Source organism: Apiotrichum porosum (assembly GCF_003942205.1).
Source record: "Apiotrichum porosum strain DSM 27194 chromosome Unknown scaffold_14, whole genome shotgun sequence".
NCBI lineage: Eukaryota > Fungi > Basidiomycota > Tremellomycetes > Trichosporonales > Trichosporonaceae > Apiotrichum > Apiotrichum porosum.
The window spans coordinates 103,706-127,883 of NW_021167121.1; the positions used below are offsets into that span (position 1 = coordinate 103,706).

Genomic DNA, 24,178 nt, shown 5'->3' on the forward strand with positions numbered 1-24,178 from the left:
ACATGTGAAACACGCCTTGATTGACACGATGGAAACGCCTCAGATCGGGCTCGGATACCCGCAGCCCCACAAGATCGGCCTCGGACGAACAGCACGATCTGCTTTGTGTTTGTGCTTGGCACCGACATGACGTTGGGCACAGGCCATGTCTTGGATCTGGGACGCTGGTGCTGTTGTCCCATATAATGCTTTGGCGAGGGGGGGTACCTCGGCCAAGTCAAGTCTCAACCCCACGCTCAACTGCACTGCAACCCCAATGCGCTGCCTCACTCCCTTGCTCCTCGTCCTCGTCTCGCAGTCGACGGTTTCGCTCGCGTTTGGCCGCGTTGGGCCCCGGAGGGCCGCGGTGGGCCGTAACTTTGACCTGGTGTATCCTCCCAACTGGACGCGCGCTCTGAGCGACAGCACCGACAACACCGCCGCGGTCACGACCCCGAACCCGGCCAACGGGACTGACGTGGACTCTGATGGCGCCGCCTCCGACTCGGATGACGAGGGGGAGGAAGACGATGACGAGGAAGACGAGGAAGACGATGATGACGATGACGACGATGACGATGCCACGACCGGGAACAGCACGTCCACGGTAGGCTATACGGGCTACAACGCCAGCGACTGGGGGACGGCGGCCGACAACTCGTCGGCGACGGGAACAACAACGGGGCCAGTGACCAACCTCACGGCTGACGAGGTCCGAGGCTGGGCTGTTCCTGCCACCTACGCTGCGTGAGTCCTGGACGAAAAAAGTAGTTTGCTCAACGTGATCCAGTGCGGCATACTGCGGCCCCGAGCGTGTGAGCACATGGTCGTGCATCACGTGTGCTGCGCTCGGCAACCACACGGTCGTCACGGGCGGTGACAATGCCGACACTCCATGGTGTAAGTGTCCCATTCCCCGACACGCGACGTTTCCTAACCAGACTCGCAGGGTACGTCGCCGACAACGGCGAGCAAGTCGTCATCGCCATCACGGGCATGAACCCGGATTCGCCGGCCAGTGTCGCCCTCGCGTTTGACTTTACGCCAGTCGTCCCCGAGAACATTGGCAGGAACACACCGGAAGACGTGCTCGTCCATCGCGGAGTGTACACTGCCTTTACGCGCGTGCGTCGGCCGCTCACTCGGGCGGTCCGCGCAGCTGTGCGTCGCGTCGCCGCCAATGTCGCTGCCAACGCCGCCGCTGCCAACGTGGCAGCCCGCGCCACTGCACCCAACGAGACTGCTGTCGCGGTCAACACGACGTACCCAGCAGCCAACGACACTTCCGCCCCGGTCAACGCCACGTACCCAGGCAACGCCACTGCCTCGGACGTGGACGGCAGGGTCGTTGTCCCCGTCCTCGTCGTGGGCCACAGCTTTGGCGGTGCCCTCGCGCAGCTCGTCGGCCTCGACCTCGCCGAGCGGCTCAACACCACCACGGCAGTCGCCGTCCGCTCGTTCGTCCCTCCCCGCTCGGGCAACCCCGCCTGGGCCAACTGGATGGACAGCGTCCTCCCGCCTCCTCAGGCCCAGTACATTGTCAACAAGGACGACGCGACGCCGCACCTCCCGCCGCGAGACTGGGGGTTCCGCCACAGTGGTGGGGAGGTGTGGATCTCCAACGCGACGGGCCAGTACGTGTCGTGTTCAGGCCAGGAGAATGCGGCGTGCGCAGCGTCGGTCGAGCCCGGCAACCTGTTTGAGACGGTGGCTGCGATCCCGCGCATCCAGCACTTGGGCCCGTTTGCGGGCGTCTTTGTGGGTATCTGCTTAGGCTAGTGTTAGTGTTGCAAATAAGTATACAATGTAATAAGTGACTGTCGTCGTTGCGCCTGCTCGACAGACAAGCCTCGGAACACAATATTTGCATAGCGGCACACCGGGCACCCGATGTGCCGCAAGGCTTAGCCAGGACCAATCTGTCACCAGTTAGCGAGCGCACGCTGTATATGCAACTAGACAAACTTACACGAGGCATGTCGTGGTGCTCGGAAAGCGAGTCGAGCTTCTTGTTGAACGCGTTGACGCGCTCCTTGTGCGTGAGGTGTGCGCCCTTCCTGGCCCTCTCCTCGCGCTGGGACGGTCAGCTGTGGCACGACAGAGCACACAGCTGGGCATACGCATCCGCACTCACCCTCTTACGCTGCGTCTCCTCAAACCTCCGCTCCGCATCGGTCATGCGGCGGCCAGTGGGCGCCGGGGAAGCGGCAGACTCGTCCTCGCGCTCCCGCGAGTCGTAGTCACGTTCACGGTCGCGCTCGCGCTCCTTGTCCTTGGACCCCGAGCTGGAGCTCACAGCCACGGCGCGCTTCTCGGCGACCTCGACGTCGGCCTCGCGGCGTGCGCGGTCGTCAGTCGTGTGTGACCTCTTCTTCTTCTTCTTCCTGGAAAGAGAGGACAGCAGTTAGCGCCATGGACAAGACGCGCGAGTGTATCACGGTGAACCCACTTGCCATCGTCGCCCTTGAGCTTGAGCTTCCCGCCCGGGACGTGGGCGTAGTCGCTCATGGCGCGCACGGGGGGAGGAGTTCTGTGAGAGGTCGAGAGCTGATGAGCAAAGGACCGCTAGAGAGGAGAGACCAACAGAGGCGTCATGAATAGATCAGGCGCAGTGGGCGGGCTGGGTGGCGGTATCACTCGACGCACGTGGGATGCAGTAAATATACACACGTGTAATGGGCCGTCGGATCTGAAAGTTGGGAGAGAGCCGCTTCGTGGGCCTTTTGCCGCCCAATTACCTCGAACAAATACACACACCACAACCCATCACAAAATGTCACAGGCCACCCAGCAGATGCCCCAGTTCGACGAGGCTACTCGCGTGCGTAATCCAAAGAGGTTCACGTCTGCTATTCTCTTCTCTGCGCCGTCAACGAACGGCGCGGACGCGGGGGCAAGCGTGACCTCCGCCTCGGCCTTTTTGGGGTTGTTGTGGCGCGTATCGGCAACTGACGTCCTCTACAGCAGGAGCTCTCCGACTTCATTGAGCAGGAGTACGTTTTGTCACGATAGACATCCGATGCGGTCTTTTGGAGACGCGCAGAGGAAAGGCAATTGCTGACACGGGTTACAGGCAGGCCAAGGCCAAGATCCAGTCTTCGGTCCACGAGCTCACTGACAAGTGTACGTTGGTCGTGTTTCTGTGCTGTGATTTGTGCTGACAGACAGGCTGGAACACGTGAGACACAGATTGGCCAGGCAGGGGGACGGATACCAGTGTACCAGTGTGCGGGGCTTTACCCGGACAACCCCCTGCGGACCGCACACCTCACAGTGAACCACGCTGACAATGCTCCAGTTGCATCACCGGCAGCATCTCTTCCAAGTTCTCCAAGTGTGTTGTCACCTGCCTTTGAAGTCCATGTTCTCAGCTGACAATATCCCAAGGTCGGAGGCTTCCTGCCTCGAGAACTGCGTCGACCGTTTCTTGGACACCTCGCTCTACATTGTCAAGCAGATCGAGGAGCAGAAGTCGCACCTCGGTTAAATCAAACTCGAAAGAGACAACATGTATTGCATCACACTCCTGATCTCCAAGATGTGCTGCCCCCAGCTTCCATCCCACGCGCAACGGCCCATTCACATCTACTGCTAACCCGTGCATCTAAGCGAGACATATACAGCGCTATACCCTCTACAGATCTACTGGCCCTGCCTGGCTCATCATCTCTCCTGTCTACTCGACAACCATCGTCTCGCCAACAGGCAGAGTGACGAATGCGTCGTCTTTCATGCCGAGCTTTTGGCGCGCCTTGGCCAGGTCCACAGGCGGCAGGTTGTAGCTCTCATCCGACATGATCCACGTGCCCCAGTGGACGCCGACGCTCTTCTTGGCGCCCAGGTCGAGTGCCATGCGCACGGCACCCTCGGGGTCCGTGTGCTGGAGGTGCATGTGCCAGCGGGGCTCGTAGCTTCCAATAGGGATAGCGGCGAGGTCGACGGGCCCAAAGACGCGTCCGACAGCCTCGTAAAGGGTCGGCGAGTAGCCAGTGTCGCCGAGGTGGATGAAGGAACGGGGCTTGTCGCCGTCCGACTTGACGTGGAAGGCCGACCAGAGGGTGGCGTTGGTGTCGGCCGGCGAACGGGCAGACCAGTGCATCACGGGAACAGCGGTGATGGTGTACGACCTGTCCTCCTGGCCAGGACGCGAGAGGACGTGCTTGGTCTCCTGCCACCAGCTGTTTTGTCAGTTTTCAGAAACGAAATGCCAACTCACTCAAGCTCAGTGACGCGGGTCACGCCAAGCTCGCGCAATAAGCCGCCAGCGCCAGTGGGGACCACCCACTCGCAGCTGTCGCCCAGCTCCTTGACGGCCTCGGGGTCGAGGTGGTCATAGTGGCTGCGGGGTCAGTCAACTTCAAACGTTTGACACCCACTTGTGCGAAACGAGGACAAGGTCGACGCGCTTGAGCTCGTCAAGGGTGCAGGGAGCAGGACGGATACGCTGGGGAGCGAGGGCCGAGGGAATAGTGCGGTCTTGGAGTGCGGGGTCGGTGAGAATAGCGAGCTTGTCGAGCGTCACGTACGACGTCGACTGGCCCAGCCAGGTGAGAGTAAGCTTGTCCGTAATATCAATGTCGGCACCGCCAACCTGCGTGCGGGTACGGATGATCTCTTGGTGAGCATCGCCGTTCGCAGCGCCGTTCGCAGCGCCGTTCGCAGCGCCGTTTGCAGCACCGTTCGCAGTACCGTTGGCCGTTCCGTTGTGTTCGTGGTGGTGGTTCAGAGTACGCTGGGTGTGGGTCTCGGGGTGAGGGTCCACATGCTCGTACTTTGTGATGGTATCGTCCGTGTGCGAGCCGTAGAGAAGCTTAAAGTCGGGGCGGGCCATGGGCAGGTCTGGAATAGGACGCTCGGCCGGGAGGTCGCTAGAGCACGTCAGCTGGGGGAAGGCCTTGGGGAAGAGCATGCTTCGGAGGCGCCACCGGGGTTACTCACCCGTCAAAGAAGAAGAGCTTGCCGTTGATGGTGCTGAGAATGAGCTTCCACCAGGCCCATTCCTGTCTCTGTCAGCCTCATGCTACGCAGTGCACAACAACGCACCCAAGCGCCCTGTTCGCGCCACTCGACGTAGGGGTTCCAGAAGCGACCGGCAAACTTGAGGCTCGAGAAGCTGGAGAGAGTCGGGGTCAGAAATCTTGTATCGGAGCAGTCGGAACAAACGTGACTCACCGACGCTTGATGGCATCCTTCTCTTCCTGCGTAGCCGGCGCGGCAGCGTCGACAGGGAGGTCCGCAAGCGTGTTCTTCAGCTCGGCGTTCCTTTGGCGAATGTGCGAGCGACGGAGAGTATCGGTGTAAGCTGAGTGTCAGCCCAACAACCCTCCACAGCTCCACAACACCGGGCTTTTTTCTGCAAACATTGGGTGGCGAGAAGCCACCGGCCAACGCGGCTCAAAATGCACACCTGCTCGGTATGCCCAGCGCATGCACACTCACCATAGTATCCTAGCCATGCGCCTGTCCACGCGAGTGGAAGGACGATGGCTGCGCGCCGCAGCGTCGAGATCATTGGGGCCATGGAATGAGGAGCAGAGATGAGATGCGACAAAGTTGGAATCGCGGTCCGAAATTGTTTTTGCTGCGCGCCGGCACACGTGTTTCGGAGCACAGTTATTGTGGGGTTGCTGGCACCGCGTACGTTCAAACGACAACAATCGCTGTATCAACAGTACCCAACACTCACAACACACAGTCACATATCACAGGCGAGGTATAGAACGTCCTCATCGCTCTGGCTGAGACACGATATCCATTCCGCCGCTACCCCTTCGCTGCTTGATACAGCGACACCGCGTCTCCTTGACTGGCCAACAGCAACGTGATCCCGGTTCAACGCGTCATTGAAGCGTACCCCTCTCCCCACCCCCTTCTTCCTCTTGTCCCACCCCCACGCACCCCCCCATGGCACCAAGGCCGCTCGCGGATGAGCTCTTTCCGCTACCAGAGCACAGCGAACATGGCTCGACAGACAGCCTAGCTGTGGCCGTGCGTCGTGCCGGCGCCGTTGCGATTATCGTCTTCTTCCTCATGGCCACCATATTCCTCGTGGTGACCGAGACTGTCCCAGAAGTACGTGGACACGCTCGCCCACTGCACGTCTTCTTCTACCGTACTGCCAACTACTTTGAGGTCGAGTACAAGCCGGACAGGTGACCATCGCTGCGCACCACCGCCCCAAGCCCTTTTGCATTGCTGCGCCTCGCTGGACCAGTACCTTCGCTGGACGAGCACGTTCGCTGGACGAGCGCTATTGTCCATGGGAGCCAGCACTCTACACGGCCTATCCCCTCATCAAACCACCAGCAGGCCATCGATCTAGCCAGCCGACCCTCGCATCCGACCCCATCGCACGTCCACATATTCCTGGTCCTCAACACTGCCGCCCAATGTTCCAACACTCAGAGGCTGACACCGCGCCGCAACCCACGTACCACATTCACTACCACATTCACTAGACTCTAGACGCCTTCTATATCCAATGTAACCGATTCCTCTTGTACCAGGGGTGAGATATGCATATGCCGCCTCTATCCGAGCATTGAGCCTCCCTCTCGCAGAGGTAAAGGTCACTAGGTCCGATCTCTGTCGGTCCTTCCAGGCGCCGGGGTGCTCCGGCGCCTCGCCTCGTGCAACTGTCGTGCACTGTCACTCTAGCCAACACAGCCACTTAGAGCTCCTCCTCGACACTAACACCGAACATGGCCTTGACGTTGTCCCAGACCTTGTCGTCGCCCTGTTTCCGCAGACGGGCCTCAACCTCCTCGGCAGTCAGCCACGCGTGCTTCGACCAGCCGGCCTCCTTCGAGAGCTTGGGCTCGCCACCGAGAATGTGCGAACGGAGGAAGAAGTTCTGCTGGGTTAGGAGTAGGTCAAAGGTGGTGTATTGTCCAACCTACCCTCTTCTCGCCGTCACGGACGACACCGATGGGCTTGCGAGTGACAAGCCAAGTGTCGAGGGACTTGCCCTGGAGCGCGCCGTCAACGCCAGTGATGCGTGCGGTAACGGCCTCGTCGAGACCCTCGCCGGCCTTGACCTCGGTGGAGGGGAAGGTCCACTTGCCCTTGCTCTCGATGAGGCAGAAGAGCTCCTCCTCGGGACACCTCTCGAGCGAGGTCTCGCCGCGTGCCTCGTCGGCCTTGGCCCAGTGGTCGCGCGCCGTCTCCACAAGCTCGGGCTCAGGCTGCACATCGCCGACGTCGGGCGCCTTGCCCACCAGCTTGGCACCGTAGTATTCGACCTCCTTGGCGTACTCGGCCTCCTGGAAACGACGGAGAGGAAGCGATCCGGGCTTGAAGTAAAAGTTGGTCGCGGTAGGGTTGCTCAGAGCATGGCGGATCTTGAGCGAGCGGTCGTAGTAGGCCTGGGCCAGAGGGGAAGGGGTGCGTGTGAGGAGGGGCGCGCGGGAGAGAAGGAGCGAAGCGGTGAGCTGCGAGGTGGACGCAGGGGCAGCGGCAGTAGCGAGGCCGCGACGGAGGACTGGAAAGGAAACAATGGTCAGCAAAGTCGTCGGTCGAGCAGCAGCCAAGAGGGCCAAAAGTACCCCCGTAGGTGGGGGCCAATGAAAGACTAACCTTGCCTCGAGGGGCCCGAGCCGGTGAGCGAGAAGGACATGCTTGGAGGCCTCGGGAGTGTGTAGTAGGAGAAGGGGTGTTGCGGAAAGCAAAGGCAATCCAATCCACACCACCCTTGGCAGACGACATTGGGATTTTCCAGAGGATGGGACATTTACTGATTACGTAATGATAGAAGGCGGCATCTGCATGCGTCCCCCCGCCTGTGCATGTTGGTGCCGGAAATCTTTGGTGCGCAGGAAATCCTCACAACAACCCATATACACTGTCATCCTCTTCGTCTAGGTCAACCAGCGCAACCAACCGCATACCCAGCCCCCGTCGCTGGTCGACATCTTAACGCACACGTACACTCGTCGACCTCGGCATCTTATAGACGCAGGCAAAGCCAGCTCTTCTCAGCAGAGTATAGCCATCCCCTTCCCTCTCCACCACCACACACACACAGCATCGAGTCCGTGCCTGCACGTCGATTCACCACGTCCCTCCTGGCCACCTGCTCTCGCGGACACTTGAGGCTCGTGCAAACGCTCAACTTGTTCTTGAGCCATACCAGCTGCTTCTCCCCCTCGCCTTTCATCCACAACCCTCGTTTCTATTCCATCTCAGGTTACCCGTCAAAGGATTACCGACAGTCCAACGGCCCCGACAAGGTCAACCCCCCCCGGAAAGCCTCGTTCGGCCTCCGCGACACTATCAACCATCCTGGCAGCAAGCGTGTCGACAGTCCTTCCTTCGACCCCCGCAAGTTTAACGTCCCCGACTGGTTCAACCGCCCCTCCAAGTTCGGCCTCCGCGACTTACAACTTGAACCCCAGACCCGGCTGTCCCAGATCCGTCACACAACACCCCTCAAATCGATTTACAAGTTTCACGGGCCATACAGGATGTCACGCTCCCCATCTGAGGTCACTGCCGGTGCTTCTGCATCCCGTGAGGTTGCGACTCTTGTGGACAACCTCACCAAGGCACTTGAGATGGCCACTACCGCCGCCAACCTCTTTCCCGACAAGAGCGATATCAGCTTCCACCGTACTCTCGACCGCAGGTTTGCAAAAGACCTGGACGAGACGTCCAACCGTCTCCTTCTACTCACCGACCGTCTTGCCTCGCTCGCTGTCGAGGCCAACCCCCAAAAGGGCAAACATGTCCTTCTTCGTCGCAAGCTCGATGACGAGGACGCGGTCGTGGACAGCTTCCGCTCCGGTGTTATCCAGGTCGTTGACCGTGTTCTCGAAGATGCCGACGCTGCCCTCGACGAAGCAAGGGGAGAGAACAAGAAATCGCAGATCGAAGTCAACAAGGCTCTTGCCGCGGCGGCCGGCAAGAAGCTCCCGGGACCTCGGGCACTGAACCTGCCCGGTCTGGCCCCGCACATGCAGAACGACAACAGGATCCCTAAACCCCAGGATCTGTTCCGTGACCGTGTGGATAACAGTGCTATATGGCGTCCCCAGCTCACGGAGAAGGCTCACGCCATGGTGCCACTGGGCTATGTTGTTGGCTCGGACGAAGACACACCCTTCTCCGTCGACCCCGCGACGGACACGGATGCCAAGCGAGAGCGCCGTGAGCGCGCACTGTACCACCCCTACTACTACGAGACAGTCCACCTGCCGTACCCTACCTCGATGTTTGAAATCTCGCCCGCTGTCCACCCCGCATCGTTCGAGGATACTCCCTTTGAGTTTGTCGACACTCCCGAGCGTCTCGCCGCTCTCACCGAGGAGCTTCTGCGCTCCAAAGAGATTGCGGTTGATCTGGAGCACCACTCGATGCGCACTTACAACGGCATCACCTGCCTCATGCAGATCTCCACTCGCAAGTCGGACTGGGTTGTCGACACATTGGCCCTGAGGGCCGAGCTCCGTGACCACAAGCTCGGTGGTGTCTTGGCCGACCCCTCAATCCTCAAGGTCTTCCACGGTGCCGACTCGGACATTGTCTGGCTGCAGCGCGACTTTGACATTTACATTGTCAACCTCTTTGACACGTACCATGCCAGCAAAGTCCTGGATTTCCCCCAGTTCTCGCTTGCGTCTCTGCTTCAACTGTATTGCGACTTTGCAGCCGACAAGCAGTACCAGAAGGCCGACTGGCGTATCCGTCCCCTCCCCAAGGAGCTCATGGACTATGCGCGCTCCGACACCCACTTCTTGTTGTACATTTACGACAAGCTGCGCAACGCTCTCCTGACCCGCTCGTCTCGAACGCCATCGCCTGCGGCCGACGCCGACGAGAATTCGACCCCCAAGCCTAACCCTCAGGCCGCGATGCGTGAGGTGCTGTCCAGGTCCGCTGAGACGGCACTCAAGCTCTGGGCCAACGAGTCACCTGACTCCCAGACTGGTAACGGCGTGCAGGGTTGGGCTGGCATGATCAGGAAGCTCGGACCGAAAACATTGGATACCCCTGTCGGTTCGGCGTTCAAGGCGCTGGTTTCGTGGCGTGAAAATCTGGCGCGTGAGGTAGACGAGAGCCCTCACTACATTGTCCCCAACCACCTGGTGCTGTCCCTGGCTCACCTCCGCCCCACAAGCATTGGCATCCTGAGCCGCTCGCTCGCTAACGGATCCTCGAGTGTTGCCCTCGAGCGCGCGGACGAGGTTCTTGAGGTGATCAGGAACTCTGCCAAGACCCACCCCAAGTCGTCGTCTCTAGCGTCTCGTGTTGACGGCAAACCTTCGGCGGCGGTTGCTTCGTCCTCAACTTTGAGCGCTCCCCCCAGCAAGCGTGCGAGATCATCCACCATCATTACCAGTGACCAGGTCGTCACTGAGGACATCTGGGCTGACTTTGTTAATGGTAGAGCGTCGGTCGCTAGCGCCAGCAAGCCCGTCAAGTCGGTTCAGTCGTCTCTCTTTGGCTCGGCTCTTGGAGGCACCAAGAAGACCGGCGCGACTTCCTCGCCCGAACCATCAAAGGCTGCTGTTTCGTCCTCGTTGTTTGGCAAGACTCTGAAGCGTTCTACGTCCCCTGCACGTGCAGTGCGCGATGTGTCGCCTGGGTTTGACGACGTTATGCGCAGCTTCGCCACAACCATGTTGTCGAAGGTGGAGGTGTCCCCCGTGGAGCCCAGCTCTGCGCAGCCGGCAGTAGCCGAGCCGGAGTCGGTTGCCTTTGTTCCGGCGGCAAAACGGAAAAATGCGTCCTCCGAGGCCACCAGTGCCACAAATACATTCAACACGACTGGCGAGACGGATGCCATCGGTGCGACCGCCGGTGCGAGCTCGAGCTTGTTGGCTGCTGCGCAGTCGGCTACGGCCCTTTCCAACGCGGCTCTGGTCGATGCAGAGGGCATCGTGTCGGTGAAGAAGAAGAAGGGCAGAAAGCCCCAGACTGCTTCGGCGGCGGCATCGGCGTCCTCGTCTGTGGTGCCTTCGGAAGCGACAACGCCTGTCTCTGTGGCTGACAAGGCTGCGCCCAAGAAGAAGAAGGAGAAGATCAAGCGCGAGGATATTCCCACGTTTGACTACGCGGCCGAGCCCAACTTCCTCGACGACCCCAAGGCGGCGACCAAGAACTCTGCGACGGCCAAGGCGAAGCCCAAGCCTAAGCCAAAGGCTGACAAGAAGAAGAAGAAGTCGGGTAAGTGCATTCTCCTTCCATCGACTTGTAACATTGCTTACACGTCTCTACAGAGTTTGACTCGGCGTCGTTTGGTCGTGCTCCGCTTGATCCCAGCGGCCCCAAGGCCGGCAACAAGTCGGCTACCTTTTAAAGCATGAGGATGAGGATGAGGATGAGGATGAGGATGAGGATGAGGATGAGGAGATAGATGAGTATTTTGCATTGGAGGTATCTAGCATACTTATGAGACCACAAACACAATTCCTATGGACTGTTCACTTAGCCGAGAGGTTGCCCGGTGCTTGTTGCAGGAGCGCGAGGAGGTGTGTATGAGCTGTTTTCGTGACCACGGGCTACGGGTGGACGGCCGTGGCCCCGACAGGCCACATGGCCACATGCATGGCCAACCAGCAGTCTCGTTGGCCTATGCTTTTAGAACATCGCCCGCGTAGCATGGCCAAAGTCGCGGCCGGGCACTTCACTCGTCTTGTTTTGGACGAGAGCGGAAGCAAATCCGGACGGATTAGGCCACCATACTGGAATCCTCATTGGAACTGACCCACACGGCCATTCTCCGGATCTTGTGCAATCGCTCAATCGTTCGGCAGCACCATCCACAATGGCCCCAGTCGACGACGCGCTCGGAGACGGTCCCATACCACTCTACCCGGGCGACCACGCGCCCTACACGACCTACACGACTCTCGGCAGCGCAGGAGCGGGAGCTGAGAGCCCCGCCGTCGGAAGTGAGCGAGCCGGTGAGGCCGGCGACCCGGGCAACAACACCCCGGGCAACACTGGCGGCAAGAAGCGCACCAAGGGCAGTGCCGAGGGCAGTGATGGCGAGGGAAGGAAGCCCAAGAAGACGAGACAAACGCGTGAGTGATGGCACCCTAGGATTCGAGCGTCGATGGGAGCAGAGAGCTCGGAAGGAGGTGGATGGGATGTCAGGAACCGGACCGTTCAGCGGGGCTCTTTTGCTCGCTTAACATTGTCAAGAGGACATTGCGCTGACAACATCACAGAGTCATGCGATGGTACGTGGCGGCTGTCGATGGACTCGCAGATCGTGAAGAGATGGTGATTGCTGACTCTTGTCTCCAAGCCTGCCGCGCGCGCAAGTGAGTTGCCCCACAGCGTTATTCACCTGGCGGAACTCGAGGCTGACGACCCGCAGGGTCAAGTGTGATCGCCCGCCCCCGGGCACAGCGGCTAGCGACCTCCCCACAAAGGATGTCTGCACGCATTGCCGACAGCTAGGCATGGCCTGTAAGTTCCGTGAACGGATAGGAAGCAAAGCAGCACAACGCAGGCGCTGACATGTGTGCAGGTACATTCGAATACAAGCCGAAGAAGCGCGGTCCGCCAAACATGTGAGCCGTGACTCATCCCATCGTGACATTTGCGCGAGTAACAGACGGGTGACTGACCATAATGTCAACAGGTACCTGAAGCGCATGCAGGCGCTCAACAGTCAAGGAGACATGCCCGCGGGAGGAGGAGGAGGAGTGGACGTCGGTGCAGAGTATGCGCATGGCGGACATGTTGCCCGGAAGAGCATGGATGAATACCGCGAGGACCACTCTGGTCCTGGCCCGGGCACGCTTGCCAAGCAAAACGCACTTCACCGTTCAGCACTCAATCCGCAAGGTATTGGCGGGTCTCCTATCCCGCGCGGCACCGATGCGGTGGATGACTGGGGACCGACGCTGCTGCGTACGACAGCCCACCACAAGCAGCGCAGCGAGCAGCTTGCGCAGGGTAATGGCTTCAGTTTATCGCCCTCGTACAGGACTGGCTCGCCTCCCAGCGAGCGGACGGGCTTGTCGTTTGGTATCTCGCCCTCGTCACCATACGACAAGGGGCACTCGCCGTACTCGCCGGTGCTCAGCAACATATCCGGCAACCCGATCGAGGCCGTTCTTCCTCGTCCTCTCCTGCTTCACATTATCGACCTCTACTTCGACTATGTCTACTGCCTCATCCCATGCCTGCACAAGCCGAGCTTTATGCACGACCTCCACTCGCATCGCGAGGAGAGGCCAGGCCAAGATGAATGGGTGGCGCTCGTGTTTGCCGTTATCGAGGCGACACTTGTCCAGATGCCCCGCTCCTTCGTGTCACTCCCCAAACGCGAGATCAAGATTCTCTTCTCACGTGCCAACGAGCTCGTCAAGACATTCCTCAACCGCGATTTCCACCACTTGAGCGTCTCACGCAACATTATCCTTTACTTCCACGCCATTGCTGCCCAACACATGGGTAACCCGTTCGCCACCGACACCATCTGGGGCGCAAACTACCTGCTCTCGATCCGCTTACGCCTGCACGAGGAGGCGAGTTACCAGAACCTCAACCCCATCGAGCGCGAGCTGCGCAAGCGTATCTTTTGGCTCCAGTATGGTGGTGACAAGACCTTGGCATCTATCGAGGGATCGCCGGTGCTGTTCCACGAGACCGACTGTGCAGACGTGACTCTGCCATCACCTCTGTCAGTTTTGACGCGATCTTCAGGTGCTTAAACTGACGCCTCAGTGACGACGAATTCCTCACTGAGGACACATACTTAGAGCAGCCCGATGGCCACACCCCCGTGTTGGCCGGCTTCTACTACATCAGCAAGCTCTTCAGGCGTGAGTGCAGATGTAAGTCGTCTTGATGTGTATCTGACTGGTCAGTTCTCGGTCAAGTGCTTGACAAGAGGCGAACAGATCGCTCCAAGCCTCCATCCGGGCTAATGCTGCAAATGCGCATCAACGAGATTGATCAGATCTTCCACCAGGTCATGACGCTCATGGACAACTGCCCCGAAGCCCTCAAGCTTGACATGGGCGGAACACCCGGCTCACGCATGGAGATGATTGACGCCCAGTGGGATGCTCATGTGTCGTCGGATATCCGCCAACTGCTCCTGGACCCTACCAAGGCGAATCGTGCAGTCGTCAAGGATGGGTTCCTTGTGCAGCAGGCAAACATTTATGTCACTCAGGTGAGTTCTTCCTCCACCATCCATGGCAGCTAATCTCCCAGCAAATGGTGCGCTACATTGTGTTGCAGTACCGCGAGGAGCTCGGTTTGCTCCAGGACAAGGAGCTTTCTTTGCAGACGGGTATCTCTGATAACGAGCCCCCTGGTGTTCCCTCCCACCGCCGCCTCTCAGCAACCCGCAGGCCGGGATTCACAGATGAGGAGAAGGACCAGGTCGCAAGTGACCTCCTCATGGTCCTCTCCAAAATCCGCATGGAGGTCATTGGTGAGGTTTCCATATCTGCTGCATGTCCTAACCTCGCAGCCGTGAACAGCGTTGCGCTTGTCGCCAAAGTCCGCTTCGTAGCATCGACCTTGCTAGATGCTCTCCAGTCCCCGTCGGCTCCTGCCACACCCGAGATGGCCAGGACAAACGACCGCACTGCAAGGGCCCAAGGATACCTCTGTGAGTGGCTGCCAACGGTGTTTCCCCTTGTATGAGCTAAGACCAACGTTCAGGGGACTTCTTACGCATTCTCTCTGATATTGAGGCGCTGTATATAATGGACGACGAAGACTAGGTTTAGCAAAAGGGTTTAGTAAAACTTGTTAGAGGGAGTGAAGCAATGTGAAGTGAAGAAGACAAGTGCATGTCAAGATGGGCTGAGTCCCGGCGTGTTGGCCATATTTGGTCCCGTTGCCACCAAGTGACCATCAACTCGCGTCTCGATCCCAACTCACGTTCGGTGCCATCCATCTTTCCATCCCACACCACCTTTTTCTACAATGGCTGGTCTCGCCCTTCCCAGTGCAGCGGCATCAGCAGCCAACTCGCCCGCCAAGGACAAGAAGAGGAAACGTGCAAAGCCCAAAAAGGACGACGACGACAGCGACGCCGAGCTAGAAATCTCCGCCGAAGACTTGGTGGCCGCGGACGGCGATGGCGAGACCCGCGCAGCCGAGGGTGGCGAGGACGACGATGAAGAGGAAGCAGCACAGACGGGCGCAGCTGTCGCGCGACACGTCAAGCGCGAGGCACAGAGGAGACGAGAGCAGACTCTGTACGTTGGCCCTGCGCCGTGTGGGCTGGTGGGATGATCGTGGGAAGCAGCTGCTGACTGTTGGCGTCTAGGTTGCTGCGCGGTGTCCTGGATGAGGAACAGGGAAAACGCTTTGATGCCTTCCGCTCCGTCGTCATTCCCAGGCAGGTCGTGAAGAAGGTGTGTAGTGTTTGCGGAAGAGCGGAGTAACGGATGTGGGCCGTGCCGTGGATGGACGGCTCTGGAGTCATGGGGCTGGGCTAACGGCCAGCTCAACAAGGACCTCTACGATCAAAACGTTCCTAACAACCTCACCTCGGTCGTGGCCGGTATGGTCAAGGTGTTTGTAGCGGATGTTGTCGAGACCGGTACGTTTAGCTGAGCGTTGACTATGTGTAGCTGACCATTCGCTTTCCCTCCTCGTCCTGAACCCACTGTCCACCTCAACTGCTTGACCTTCTGTGACGGTATCGGCATTGCCTCCCCAGCCCGCGAGCTGCAGCCACAGACTGCCGACCCCACCGGTCCGCTGAAACCGTACCATCTGCAGCTGGCCCGTCTCAAGCTGCAGGAGCGCGGCATGATGGCTGCCCCGTCGGGTTCAGCTGGTGGGAGCACGAGCAGCTCGACAGGTCTGCGTCCCCGCAAGCGTCTGTTCCGCAAGTGAGGTCGCGCACGGTTGCAAGTGCAAGGTTGCGAAGGGAGGCCGAGGAAATGGCCCAGGCTCCAAGAGTGGAAGTGTTCGACTCTTGATGTCACGGCGCTGGGCGATGGAATAGTCTAGAGTGTACAACAGTGTGACCAATGTATCATAGCAGTAACAAGTGGGTGAGAGGAGCAAACGGGATTGATTTGGAAGCTGCCGGGACTCGATCGTCCCAGCTCATAAGCAGTCCAGCCGCTGCAGATGAGGTTGCAAGCACACGAGAACAAAAGCGCGATGGTGACACCTGTACACAGCCTGTCCACACAACCTGTCCAGCCTCAAGGCGAAAGATGCGTGAAAGTGGTAGCACAGTGCCCGGATAGTTGAACCCATGTACTCATGTTCTCTCATGCATGCAAACACACCTTGAGGTTTGGGCAAGCACGCTGCCCACGGCTGGACGACTGTCCGTTGTCAACAAACGCACGACCGTGGGAAAGCCAGCGGCACCGAAGTTGACGCGACTGCACTTTCAGACGCGTAATATTAGCTCTACACTGACCTTGGTCTTCCTTCTCCTCTCTTATCGCCCACCGTCTCCCTCCCACTCCCCAACTCCACCTCTTGCTCACAAGTGCTGTTGGAACCATGTCCGAGGTCACCCAGGATCTCCTGGACGACATATTCGCCACCGTCGATGCGCGCGAGGCCCAGGCGGACGTTGCCGCCAACTCGTGTGACGACGAGAGTGACGACGAGAGTGACCTCGACGTCCCCAAGGCGCTCCCCCAGGCTCAGACTTCCTCATTTAAGCCTGCTGGCCGTGGCACTCCCTTGCAAGCTATCAACAGGCGCCCGCTCGGCCCTACGGCTGTCAACTCGCCGGCTGCCCGCAGCCGCGTCAATGCCGCTGCTGGAACCGGGGGAAGGATGGTGTACCAGGCCGCCCAGGCTGCTACCGATGCGCACTACTTTATGGTCCAGTGGTGAGTGGTTAACATAGTCCATTCTGTCGCTGAACCACTAGGCGCAAGCCCCAGCAGAAGAAGGTGCGTAAGGAAGGAGGGGGGGGTGACGACGAGGGAAGCCATGTGATGGCTAACAGAACAGCACAGTAAGTGCTACGAAGTCTACTCTGGCTGACAATATGCAGAAACGTGGGACGGTGACGCATTCCTCAAGATTGAAGGCAGCCGTATCACTGTGATCTCGGAGGAAGGCAAACAGTGAGCCAGGACATGTGTACTGTGCTAAGCTCTCAGCATGGCTACTGGGGCCCTCATCGGAGGTCTTCCAGGCTCAGGCTCCGAGATGCGCATTGGCGGTTACGAGTGTGAAGTCGACCGCGCCGTCTCTTATGAAGAGTACGTTCTTCCTGCGCTGTACCTTGCTGACCTGTCAGGTTCAGGCGCCAGACCAGCTGCCTTGCCAACCCCGCCAATGCGCCCGTTAAGCAAGAGCCGTCCCCCTCTCTCGCCCCCAATTGCCCACAGGTTGCTCGCACACAAGTAGGCTACGCCAAGCCGTTCAAGGCGCCTACTGCTTTCAAGCCTCCCACAATCAGCCGCCCCTTCTCCTCCCCCGTTATCAAGACAGAGCCGGATGAGAATGCTGCAGCTTCCTCGTCCACTGCTGCAATTGCCGCCAGCTCGTTCTACGCCAAGCCCAAGCTTCCACCGAAGAAGATTGTCATTGGAGAGAAGAACAGCAAGGAGCGTGTGGCCTGGGGAGGTGCGCTGCACAACCCTAATGCTCCAGGTGCCGTTGTCCTCGTCCGCCCACCTGACGACGTGGCGGAAAAGAGGAAGACGACCATCAACGACGTCGTGATCGACCCAATAGTCAGCGACAAGATGCGCGAGCACCAGAAGGAGGGTGTTCAGGTGGGTTTCCGTGCAAGTCCGTGTAGCTGACTCCAGTTCATGTACCGCTGTGTCATGGGTCTCGTGCCCACCAACGCGCAGGGCTGTATTCTCGCCGACGAGATGGGTCTCGGTAAGACCCTCCAGACGATTGCTCTGATATACACGCTATGCAGTGAGTTCAGACTCTCAGCATCACAGCTCACTTTAGAACAATCACCGTTCCAGAACGAGTCCTCAGTGTAAGCCACTAGCAATAGCGTATCTGACTTGCAGCATTTCGCGTGCTCTGGTAGTGTGTCCCGTCTCGCTAGTCAGCAACTGGAAGAAGGAATTCCGCAAATGGTAGGTTCTCCGTGTGACTCTACTGACCCATCAGGCTCCCTCGTGACTTTGGTGTTCTGGCCATTGAGGACAATGACGCGGGCAAGATCAGCTCTTTCGTGGGTAACTTGCCTGTAGCTTCTGCTTACCCACTCCAGACTCACCACAAGGGCCTCCATGTTCTTATCATTGGCTATGAGAGAGTAGGTCCTTCGGCCCATGATGTGAACTGGTGCTGACATTTCCTTCAGCTCCGCAAGGTCATGTGAGTTGCGAGGACAGGAATGGTAACTGACGATGACAGCAAGAAGCTCGCCATGTGCCAGCCGCCTATTGGCCTCATTGTCTGTGACGAGGGCCACCGCCTCAAGTCCAAGGACAACAAGACTACCAAGATGTTTGATGCCCTCAGCACCAGCCGTCGAATCAGTACGTCCTGCAACACATTCATCGCTGACCCCAATAGTTCTCAGTGGCACTCCTGTCCAGAATGACCTTGGAGAGTACTGGTCCATGGTATGCCCCTTTTGGCGAAACCGTCTGCTCACTTTCAGGCCGACTTTGCATGCCCAGGCATCTTTGGAACGTACCCAGTGTTTAGCCGTCAATACGAGAAGCCCATCCTGAAGGCTCGCTCGCAAAACTGTTCTTCGGCAGACGCCGAGCTTGGCAGGGAGCGCTCGGAGGAGGTGAGTTGGCGCATCGACATCACAACTGACATTGCAGCTGTTTACTCTTTCCAACGAGTTTGTCATTCGTCGCACGGCTGAGGTACTGGACGCCTACCTGCCAGCCAAGAGTGAGATGCCCGGACTGGTCAGGCTAACCTCGCAGACGAATACGTCGTGTTTGTCGCGCCGACTAAGCTGCAGCTCGACATCTTCACCCGCATCCTTGGTGGCGGCAAGGGCAGCTCTCTGCTCGGGCGTGGAATGGGCAATGCCCAACTGGCGACTAGTGAGTGTCCTTGCAGGAACAATTGAGCTGACACTGTCCAGTTGATCTCCTCCGCAAGGTCTCCAACTCGCCAATTGTGAGTTGCTGACTGTGGGTACGCATCTAACTATCCAGCTGCTTCGAAAGAAGGATGACGATACCACTGGCGAAGACGACATTGCCTCCATCAGGCAAGACGCCTTGACTCTTGTCAGCAGGGACACCCGTGACATTGACATCGATATCAGTGGTGAGTGCAATAGGTTGGTCCGCTGCTCACGGCCACAGGCAAGTTGATTGTCTTGGACACGATCATGAAGGGAGTGTACCGTGCGCGGGACGAGAAGATTGTTGTCGTTTCCAACTGGACCACGACTCTTGATCTTATCCAGGCCCTGTGTGTCAAGCGCCGGTACAACTTTTTGCGTCTCGATGGCAGTACTCCAGCCAAGCAGCGCCAGGACCTGGTTGACCAGTTCAACAACCGCACCGTCTCAGATAGCATGGTCTTCCTTCTCAGTGCCAAGGCGGGTGGTGTTGGTCTGAACCTCATTGGGTGAGTAGCCTTGTTGCGCATAGTTTACTGACATGACCAGCGCGAGGCGCCTTGTTTTGTTTGACAGCGACTGGTGAGGCCCCGTGTGGCATGTCTGGTGCTAACAGACAGGAATCCCTCGACCGATCTTCAGGCTATGGCCCGCATTCATCGGTGAGCTAACTGTTTTGTGCAAAGCTGACATCCAGCGACGGCCAAAAGAAGGAGGTCTTCATCTACCGCTTGCTCACCACCAACACCATCGACGAGAAGATCTACCAGGTGCGTTCGGGCCCAAATGGGACGACGACACTGACACTGCGCAGCGCCAAATGACAAAGACGAGTCTCTCGGATCAAATGATGGCCCAGGGCGGAACGGGCAAGGGAAAAGAGTCGTCGAAGGATTGTGAGCTGCCGCTTGCACGAATAAGCTGACATTGAGCTTTCTCATACGAGGAACTGCGCGACATCTTCAGCATCAACGTCCACACCGATGGATGTCAGACTCGTGAGTTGATGATCGTGAATATCTAGCTCACCACAAGACGACCTCCTGGCCTGTGATTGTGGCGGCCACAACAAGGTCCGCGACGACAGTGAAGAGGTTGAGACGCGCGAACAAACGCCAGTCGACTCGAGCGATGAAGAGCTCAACCTCGGATTCATGTCTGCAACCCAGTTTGACCCCGAGCCAGTGAGCAGCTAGCGGAAAGGTGAGACTGTAGCCTCAGCTGATACACCAGACCCCGAAGATGCTTCGCAAGACGGAACGCGCCCAGCAGGCCAAGCTTGCCGCGCTCAAGGAGTGGCGCCACCTCGACGCATTCAATGGCCAGTCGTTCAGGGATGTCCACGACAACCTCCTGTACAATATGATGCGCGAGGCATACAAGGAGGAAGAAGACACCAGCCTGGGCGTGAACACCGGCACCAGCACCGGCCCCTCTGGCGCCTCGACGCCTACTGATGGGATGCCTCCCGCAAAGAAGAGGAAGGGGGTCTTTGACTTTATCGACATGGCTGTCGAGGAGGCTGAGACTGAAGCGACATCAACCATTGTCGTCGACAGCACCGACGAAGAGGAGGAGGACGACGACGAGCCGTTAGAGCTTCCCCGTCGCCGCAAGCGCAGCAGCGGAGGGAGCAGCAAGACCACCGGTACGCCTGTCTCCGCGGATAGCCGCAAGAAGCACAACCTGCGCAAGATTGCCGAGGGTGGCCAGGCGGGACGGGTCATGTTTGTGTTTGAGAAGCAGTCCAAGTCGCGCATGTAGCGCGTACAAAGGAGACGGGCGCGACCGAGAATGTTTATAGACGGAAACGGACACCTTGCTTCCAGCTGTACCATGACAACAACCTGTAATTAGTACCATCCCATCATGTGACCATGTGATTGTCAAAGGGAGAGATCAGTAGCGAGAGGACGCCCGCGCGCGGGGTGGAGCTCCCTCTTTCCCGCGGCACGAAAACGGAGAAACAATGCCATGCAATAAGTCTACACACCTAACACCTTCTGTCCCCCTCCTCTTTCAACCGCTCTTTGGGTTTACTGCTGTGCTGGGGTCGCGGTCGCGGTCTCGACAGCCTCGACGGCGGGGGCGTCGGCCTGGCCAACGACGTGGGCCCTGCGGTCGATGGACTGGAGGTTGTAGTGTTTGCGCTTGGAGAACGCGCGGCCGTGGAGGATCGTGACGCTGTCGCCTATCCTAGCGGCTGGAGGGGAGGGATGGTGTCAGCACGCCGTGGCAATAAATATAATCTTTCCCCCCTCTCCACCCATGACCATGGCAAACAACGTACTCTCCTGCTCGTCGTGGACGAGGATCTTGGTGGTGCGGTGCATGGTCTTGAGGAGCTTGGGGTGCTCAAACTTGCGGTGGACGGTGACGGTGATGGTCTTGCGCATGACGCCGGTCTTGGTGACGAAGCCGGAGAAGATGTTGGGCATGGTGGAGAGGAGGGGGGGAGGGTGTGTGTTGCTGGCTGTGCCCAAAGGGAGGTGGTATAGGTGTGTGTGCTGTGTCTAAATGTGTCGTTTTGAGGACGGCGTTGATGGATCAAAAGTCGGAACAAGCAAGCCATCGACAGAGACTGGCACTGTTCGTTGAGCCACGTGGGAACATTTATATGAACCACCCCTCTTACGACCACCGAAGAGGCGCATTCCAATTCCAATTTGCCTTTTGGTTAATCACCTGTTTTGTAATGAGGCGCTTAATCCGCCCCCCATTCAATGTGTGAGGGCTGGCTGGCGGGCCATGGCACAAGCGAGAAGCGGAGGGATGCGACAGAAGCAAACGAAGCAAGGATCTGGCCGTGCTCTGGGGCTGGCTGGGCTGGCTGGGCGGGGCTGGAATGTGTGGGTGGTGCGCATTTCATCATCGCCGGCTGGTTGTTACAACTGCTGGCCATACATCCTCAGATACGCCCATTGCTCCATCGCCATCATCATCACATCCTCTCTCTGGTGGCAACCATACATCGTGTGTCCGTTACCGCTGTTCCCTTGTTCCCATCCCGCAGCATACCCCATCCCCCCCCATCACAGGCTTCTGTGCGTGTTCCGGCCAACAACGGCATCGGCCCTGATTCCGGGACTGGGCACTGTCGCCAGACCCCTCAAACCCAACCGAGAGTTAACGTAACCATCGCGCATCACATCCCACACCCAGCAACCCCACGCGGCGGTGACACCATCCACTTCGCATACCTCTCGAGACACGTCGATACAGTTGCTGGCATCGCTCTCTTCACTTGCTTCCCCATCATCGCCCTCTGTCACTCCCCACCTTCGGATCCCCCCATCCCTCTCTCCCTATCCTCGCCTCTCCTGAGCCTACCACTTCTGATCGTCGACCTATACTTCCCACCACGACAGGCGACAGACACCCTCGCCACCTGACCGAAACCAACCTCACACCACCATCATGACCGTCATCGCCCCCGGTGCCAAGCTCGGTGAGTACTGGTTGGGAGCACAGCATTTTCGGGGAGCACTCCGAGCGCCGCAAGAGGAAGTGCCGAGCGGTGGGGAGCCGAAGAGGTCAACGCGCGTGACCTTGTCGGCCCCAACCTTTGGCGTGCGTTTCACTGGCAATCCAGATCCGAGACCCGCACCGCGTCGCGTTCTTGACGAGACCGACTCAAAAGACGTGGTCTGCGGAGCGCGAAATGGGGCAGCAGTGCATGTCCTGCGGACACCGCACATCGAGGATGGCGGTGTTCACCCTATCCCTGGTGGTGGCTGCGATTGACTGCGTTGTTGCTCAATGGTGGAATGTTGGATGGCTTCTGTTGTTGGCAACCCCGTTTCTGACCCAACACCCCTTCCCTCAGGCCTGCCAGATCTCCCCCCACCTCCTCCCGGCGCCGACCCACGCGAACCAGAGAACCAGAACCTCTCGCGGTTCAGCCGGACGCCCCAGCGTGCGCGGAGTCCGTTCTCGTCGCGTGCGTCGTCGCCCACGCGGACCGACTCTACGTCGCCGCCGCCGCCGCCTCTCCTGGCCCCCAAGCCCCGGACAGCGAGTGCGAGTGGCGCTGGGATCCGCCAGAGCGTCCACCACCACCACCCGATCGCGTCTCATGGAGCGCACCTGTCGTCGCGCCCGTCGTCGCCCAGCAGCATCCACTCGTCGGGCAGCGCCATCTTTGAGCGTGATATCGAACTGCCGGCTGTGGCCAGCTTGACCCTCAACACCTCAAACCCAACACTCAACCACAAGTCGAGCCGCATCTTCCAGCCCCACGGGTCAAACCTCGAGCAGACTGTCCCAGCTGTCCTGGACGATGCCGTCGAGGCCCTCACTGCCCCACAGGCCATTGATGGCCTCGAGATTGAGGCACCCAGCTCGGCGTCTACCACGGCAATGGCACGCTCGCCAAGTGCTCAGTTGTCCCCGGCTCTCCGCGCACGCGTCACCAGCGTCCCGGCCGGTGCGTCGCGCTCGCCCTCGCCAGAGACACCTGGATCTCCAGTCACCTCGCCGCTCACTCTTGCCACCACGGCCGCAGCCATGGTCCACGCGGCCAACGACAAGGCCGCCACCTCGCCCATCTCGCCTGTCCACCCAGTAGGCGTGGAAACCCTCCTTGGTTCGACCAATTCGTCCCCGACGGCGACAAAACAGCGCCCGCCGCCCCTCCGCCAGATAAGCAATGGCCCCCAGCTCCCTGGCGGCTGGGCGTTTGGCGACGAGGACGTCGTGACCCCAAGGCCCGACGACCTCGATACGCCGTCGGCGCCCACCCCACTCCCCTCGCACCTCTCGCCGTCCAAGTCGCAGGACAAGCGCCGTATCAGCTTCATCAGCTACAACGACCTCCTCCTGAGCGTGCCCACAACAGTGACAAACCTCGGCGAAATCACATCGGGCAATCTCTCCCCGGACCACTTGCCCGGTACCGTGTCGCCCAGCGTCCCCTCCCGTTCGCCTGCCGTCTCGCAGAGCCCCGTCAGCCTCTCGACTCTGGCGCCGCCTTCGGTCCCGTCCTCGTCTGTCCCCGAGGCCGAGTGGTCGCGCGAGGGCCTTGGCCGCGGATTGGAACAGCGCCTCGAGGACCTCGTCGCGCAAGATAACAAGGCCTAGGCGCGCACAGACCAGACCGTTGTGCGAGAAGTGTCGCGTGTGGTGTGCGTTTGTGATCGAACACGGACGGACGATACCCCGGGCTCCCACCGAGATCGACGGGTTCGCTGGCGCCGACGTTCCGGTGGCATGGGAAGGCGTGTGTTTCTTTTC

At 59.2% G+C, this 24,178-nt stretch overlaps 11 protein-coding genes across 11 annotated transcripts; 7 read left to right on the forward strand and 4 right to left on the reverse strand.

Moving 5' to 3' along the window:
• Positions 1-256: 256 nt before the first annotated feature.
• EHS24_002821 (uncharacterized protein) lies at positions 257-1,758 on the forward strand (the record flags this gene model as incomplete). Its single annotated transcript, XM_028618542.1, has 3 exons — positions 257-726; positions 770-879; positions 929-1,758. 3 exons carry the CDS (start codon positions 257-259, stop codon positions 1,756-1,758), a joined length of 1,410 nt encoding a protein of 469 aa, XP_028472909.1.
• A 125-nt stretch (positions 1,759-1,883) lies between these two features.
• Positions 1,884-2,487, reverse strand: EHS24_002822 (uncharacterized protein; the record flags this gene model as incomplete). The annotated part of the gene is made up of 4 exons (XM_028618543.1): positions 1,884-1,898; positions 1,949-2,053; positions 2,114-2,363; positions 2,429-2,487. The coding sequence occupies 4 exons, from the start codon at positions 2,485-2,487 to the stop codon at positions 1,884-1,886; spliced, it is 429 nt and encodes a 142-aa protein (XP_028472910.1).
• A 265-nt stretch (positions 2,488-2,752) lies between these two features.
• Positions 2,753-3,466, forward strand: TIM8 (Mitochondrial import inner membrane translocase subunit tim8; the record flags this gene model as incomplete). Its single annotated transcript, XM_028618544.1, has 6 exons — positions 2,753-2,800; positions 2,944-2,972; positions 3,053-3,102; positions 3,169-3,205; positions 3,278-3,313; positions 3,367-3,466. The coding sequence occupies 6 exons, from the start codon at positions 2,753-2,755 to the stop codon at positions 3,464-3,466; spliced, it is 300 nt and encodes a 99-aa protein (XP_028472911.1).
• Positions 3,467-3,655: 189 nt separating this feature from the next.
• EHS24_002824 (uncharacterized protein) lies at positions 3,656-5,500 on the reverse strand (the record flags this gene model as incomplete). The annotated part of the gene is made up of 7 exons (XM_028618545.1): positions 3,656-4,157; positions 4,196-4,318; positions 4,356-4,847; positions 4,918-4,979; positions 5,023-5,092; positions 5,152-5,281; positions 5,419-5,500. 7 exons carry the CDS (start codon positions 5,498-5,500, stop codon positions 3,656-3,658), a joined length of 1,461 nt encoding a protein of 486 aa, XP_028472912.1.
• Positions 5,501-5,955: 455 nt separating this feature from the next.
• Positions 5,956-7,594, reverse strand: MRPL17 (54S ribosomal protein L17 mitochondrial; the record flags this gene model as incomplete). The annotated part of the gene is made up of 5 exons (XM_028618546.1): positions 5,956-6,229; positions 6,410-6,624; positions 6,674-6,832; positions 6,879-7,459; positions 7,555-7,594. 5 exons carry the CDS (start codon positions 7,592-7,594, stop codon positions 5,956-5,958), a joined length of 1,269 nt encoding a protein of 422 aa, XP_028472913.1.
• Positions 7,595-7,763: 169 nt separating this feature from the next.
• Positions 7,764-11,275, forward strand: RRP6 (exosome nuclease subunit; the record flags this gene model as incomplete). Its single annotated transcript, XM_028618547.1, has 3 exons — positions 7,764-7,785; positions 8,164-11,142; positions 11,196-11,275. 3 exons carry the CDS (start codon positions 7,764-7,766, stop codon positions 11,273-11,275), a joined length of 3,081 nt encoding a protein of 1,026 aa, XP_028472914.1.
• Positions 11,276-11,743: 468 nt separating this feature from the next.
• On the forward strand, positions 11,744-14,672 carry EHS24_002827 (uncharacterized protein; the record flags this gene model as incomplete). Its single annotated transcript, XM_028618548.1, has 11 exons — positions 11,744-12,002; positions 12,150-12,161; positions 12,230-12,245; positions 12,302-12,393; positions 12,455-12,497; positions 12,569-13,615; positions 13,660-13,757; positions 13,815-14,113; positions 14,155-14,377; positions 14,417-14,557; positions 14,611-14,672. 11 exons carry the CDS (start codon positions 11,744-11,746, stop codon positions 14,670-14,672), a joined length of 2,292 nt encoding a protein of 763 aa, XP_028472915.1.
• Positions 14,673-14,877: 205 nt separating this feature from the next.
• Positions 14,878-15,884, forward strand: EHS24_002828 (uncharacterized protein; the record flags this gene model as incomplete). The annotated part of the gene is made up of 4 exons (XM_028618549.1): positions 14,878-15,152; positions 15,224-15,311; positions 15,403-15,499; positions 15,682-15,884. The coding sequence occupies 4 exons, from the start codon at positions 14,878-14,880 to the stop codon at positions 15,882-15,884; spliced, it is 663 nt and encodes a 220-aa protein (XP_028472916.1).
• A 541-nt stretch (positions 15,885-16,425) lies between these two features.
• On the forward strand, positions 16,426-20,710 carry RDH54 (helicase; the record flags this gene model as incomplete). Its single annotated transcript, XM_028618550.1, has 27 exons — positions 16,426-16,763; positions 16,805-16,830; positions 16,883-16,891; positions 16,931-17,003; positions 17,040-17,141; positions 17,186-17,660; positions 17,697-17,814; positions 17,851-17,881; positions 17,916-17,984; positions 18,019-18,082; positions 18,122-18,166; positions 18,215-18,228; positions 18,268-18,392; positions 18,430-18,479; positions 18,518-18,652; positions 18,690-18,779; positions 18,836-18,920; positions 18,962-18,996; positions 19,047-19,149; positions 19,188-19,455; positions 19,502-19,528; positions 19,567-19,608; positions 19,644-19,716; positions 19,761-19,842; positions 19,879-19,944; positions 19,982-20,130; positions 20,180-20,710. The coding sequence occupies 27 exons, from the start codon at positions 16,426-16,428 to the stop codon at positions 20,708-20,710; spliced, it is 3,225 nt and encodes a 1,074-aa protein (XP_028472917.1).
• A 272-nt stretch (positions 20,711-20,982) lies between these two features.
• On the reverse strand, positions 20,983-21,384 carry EHS24_002830 (uncharacterized protein; the record flags this gene model as incomplete). The annotated part of the gene is made up of 2 exons (XM_028618551.1): positions 20,983-21,149; positions 21,237-21,384. The coding sequence occupies 2 exons, from the start codon at positions 21,382-21,384 to the stop codon at positions 20,983-20,985; spliced, it is 315 nt and encodes a 104-aa protein (XP_028472918.1).
• Positions 21,385-22,363: 979 nt separating this feature from the next.
• Positions 22,364-24,025, forward strand: EHS24_002831 (uncharacterized protein; the record flags this gene model as incomplete). Its single annotated transcript, XM_028618552.1, has 2 exons — positions 22,364-22,394; positions 22,773-24,025. The coding sequence occupies 2 exons, from the start codon at positions 22,364-22,366 to the stop codon at positions 24,023-24,025; spliced, it is 1,284 nt and encodes a 427-aa protein (XP_028472919.1).
• Positions 24,026-24,178: the final 153 nt, after the last annotated feature.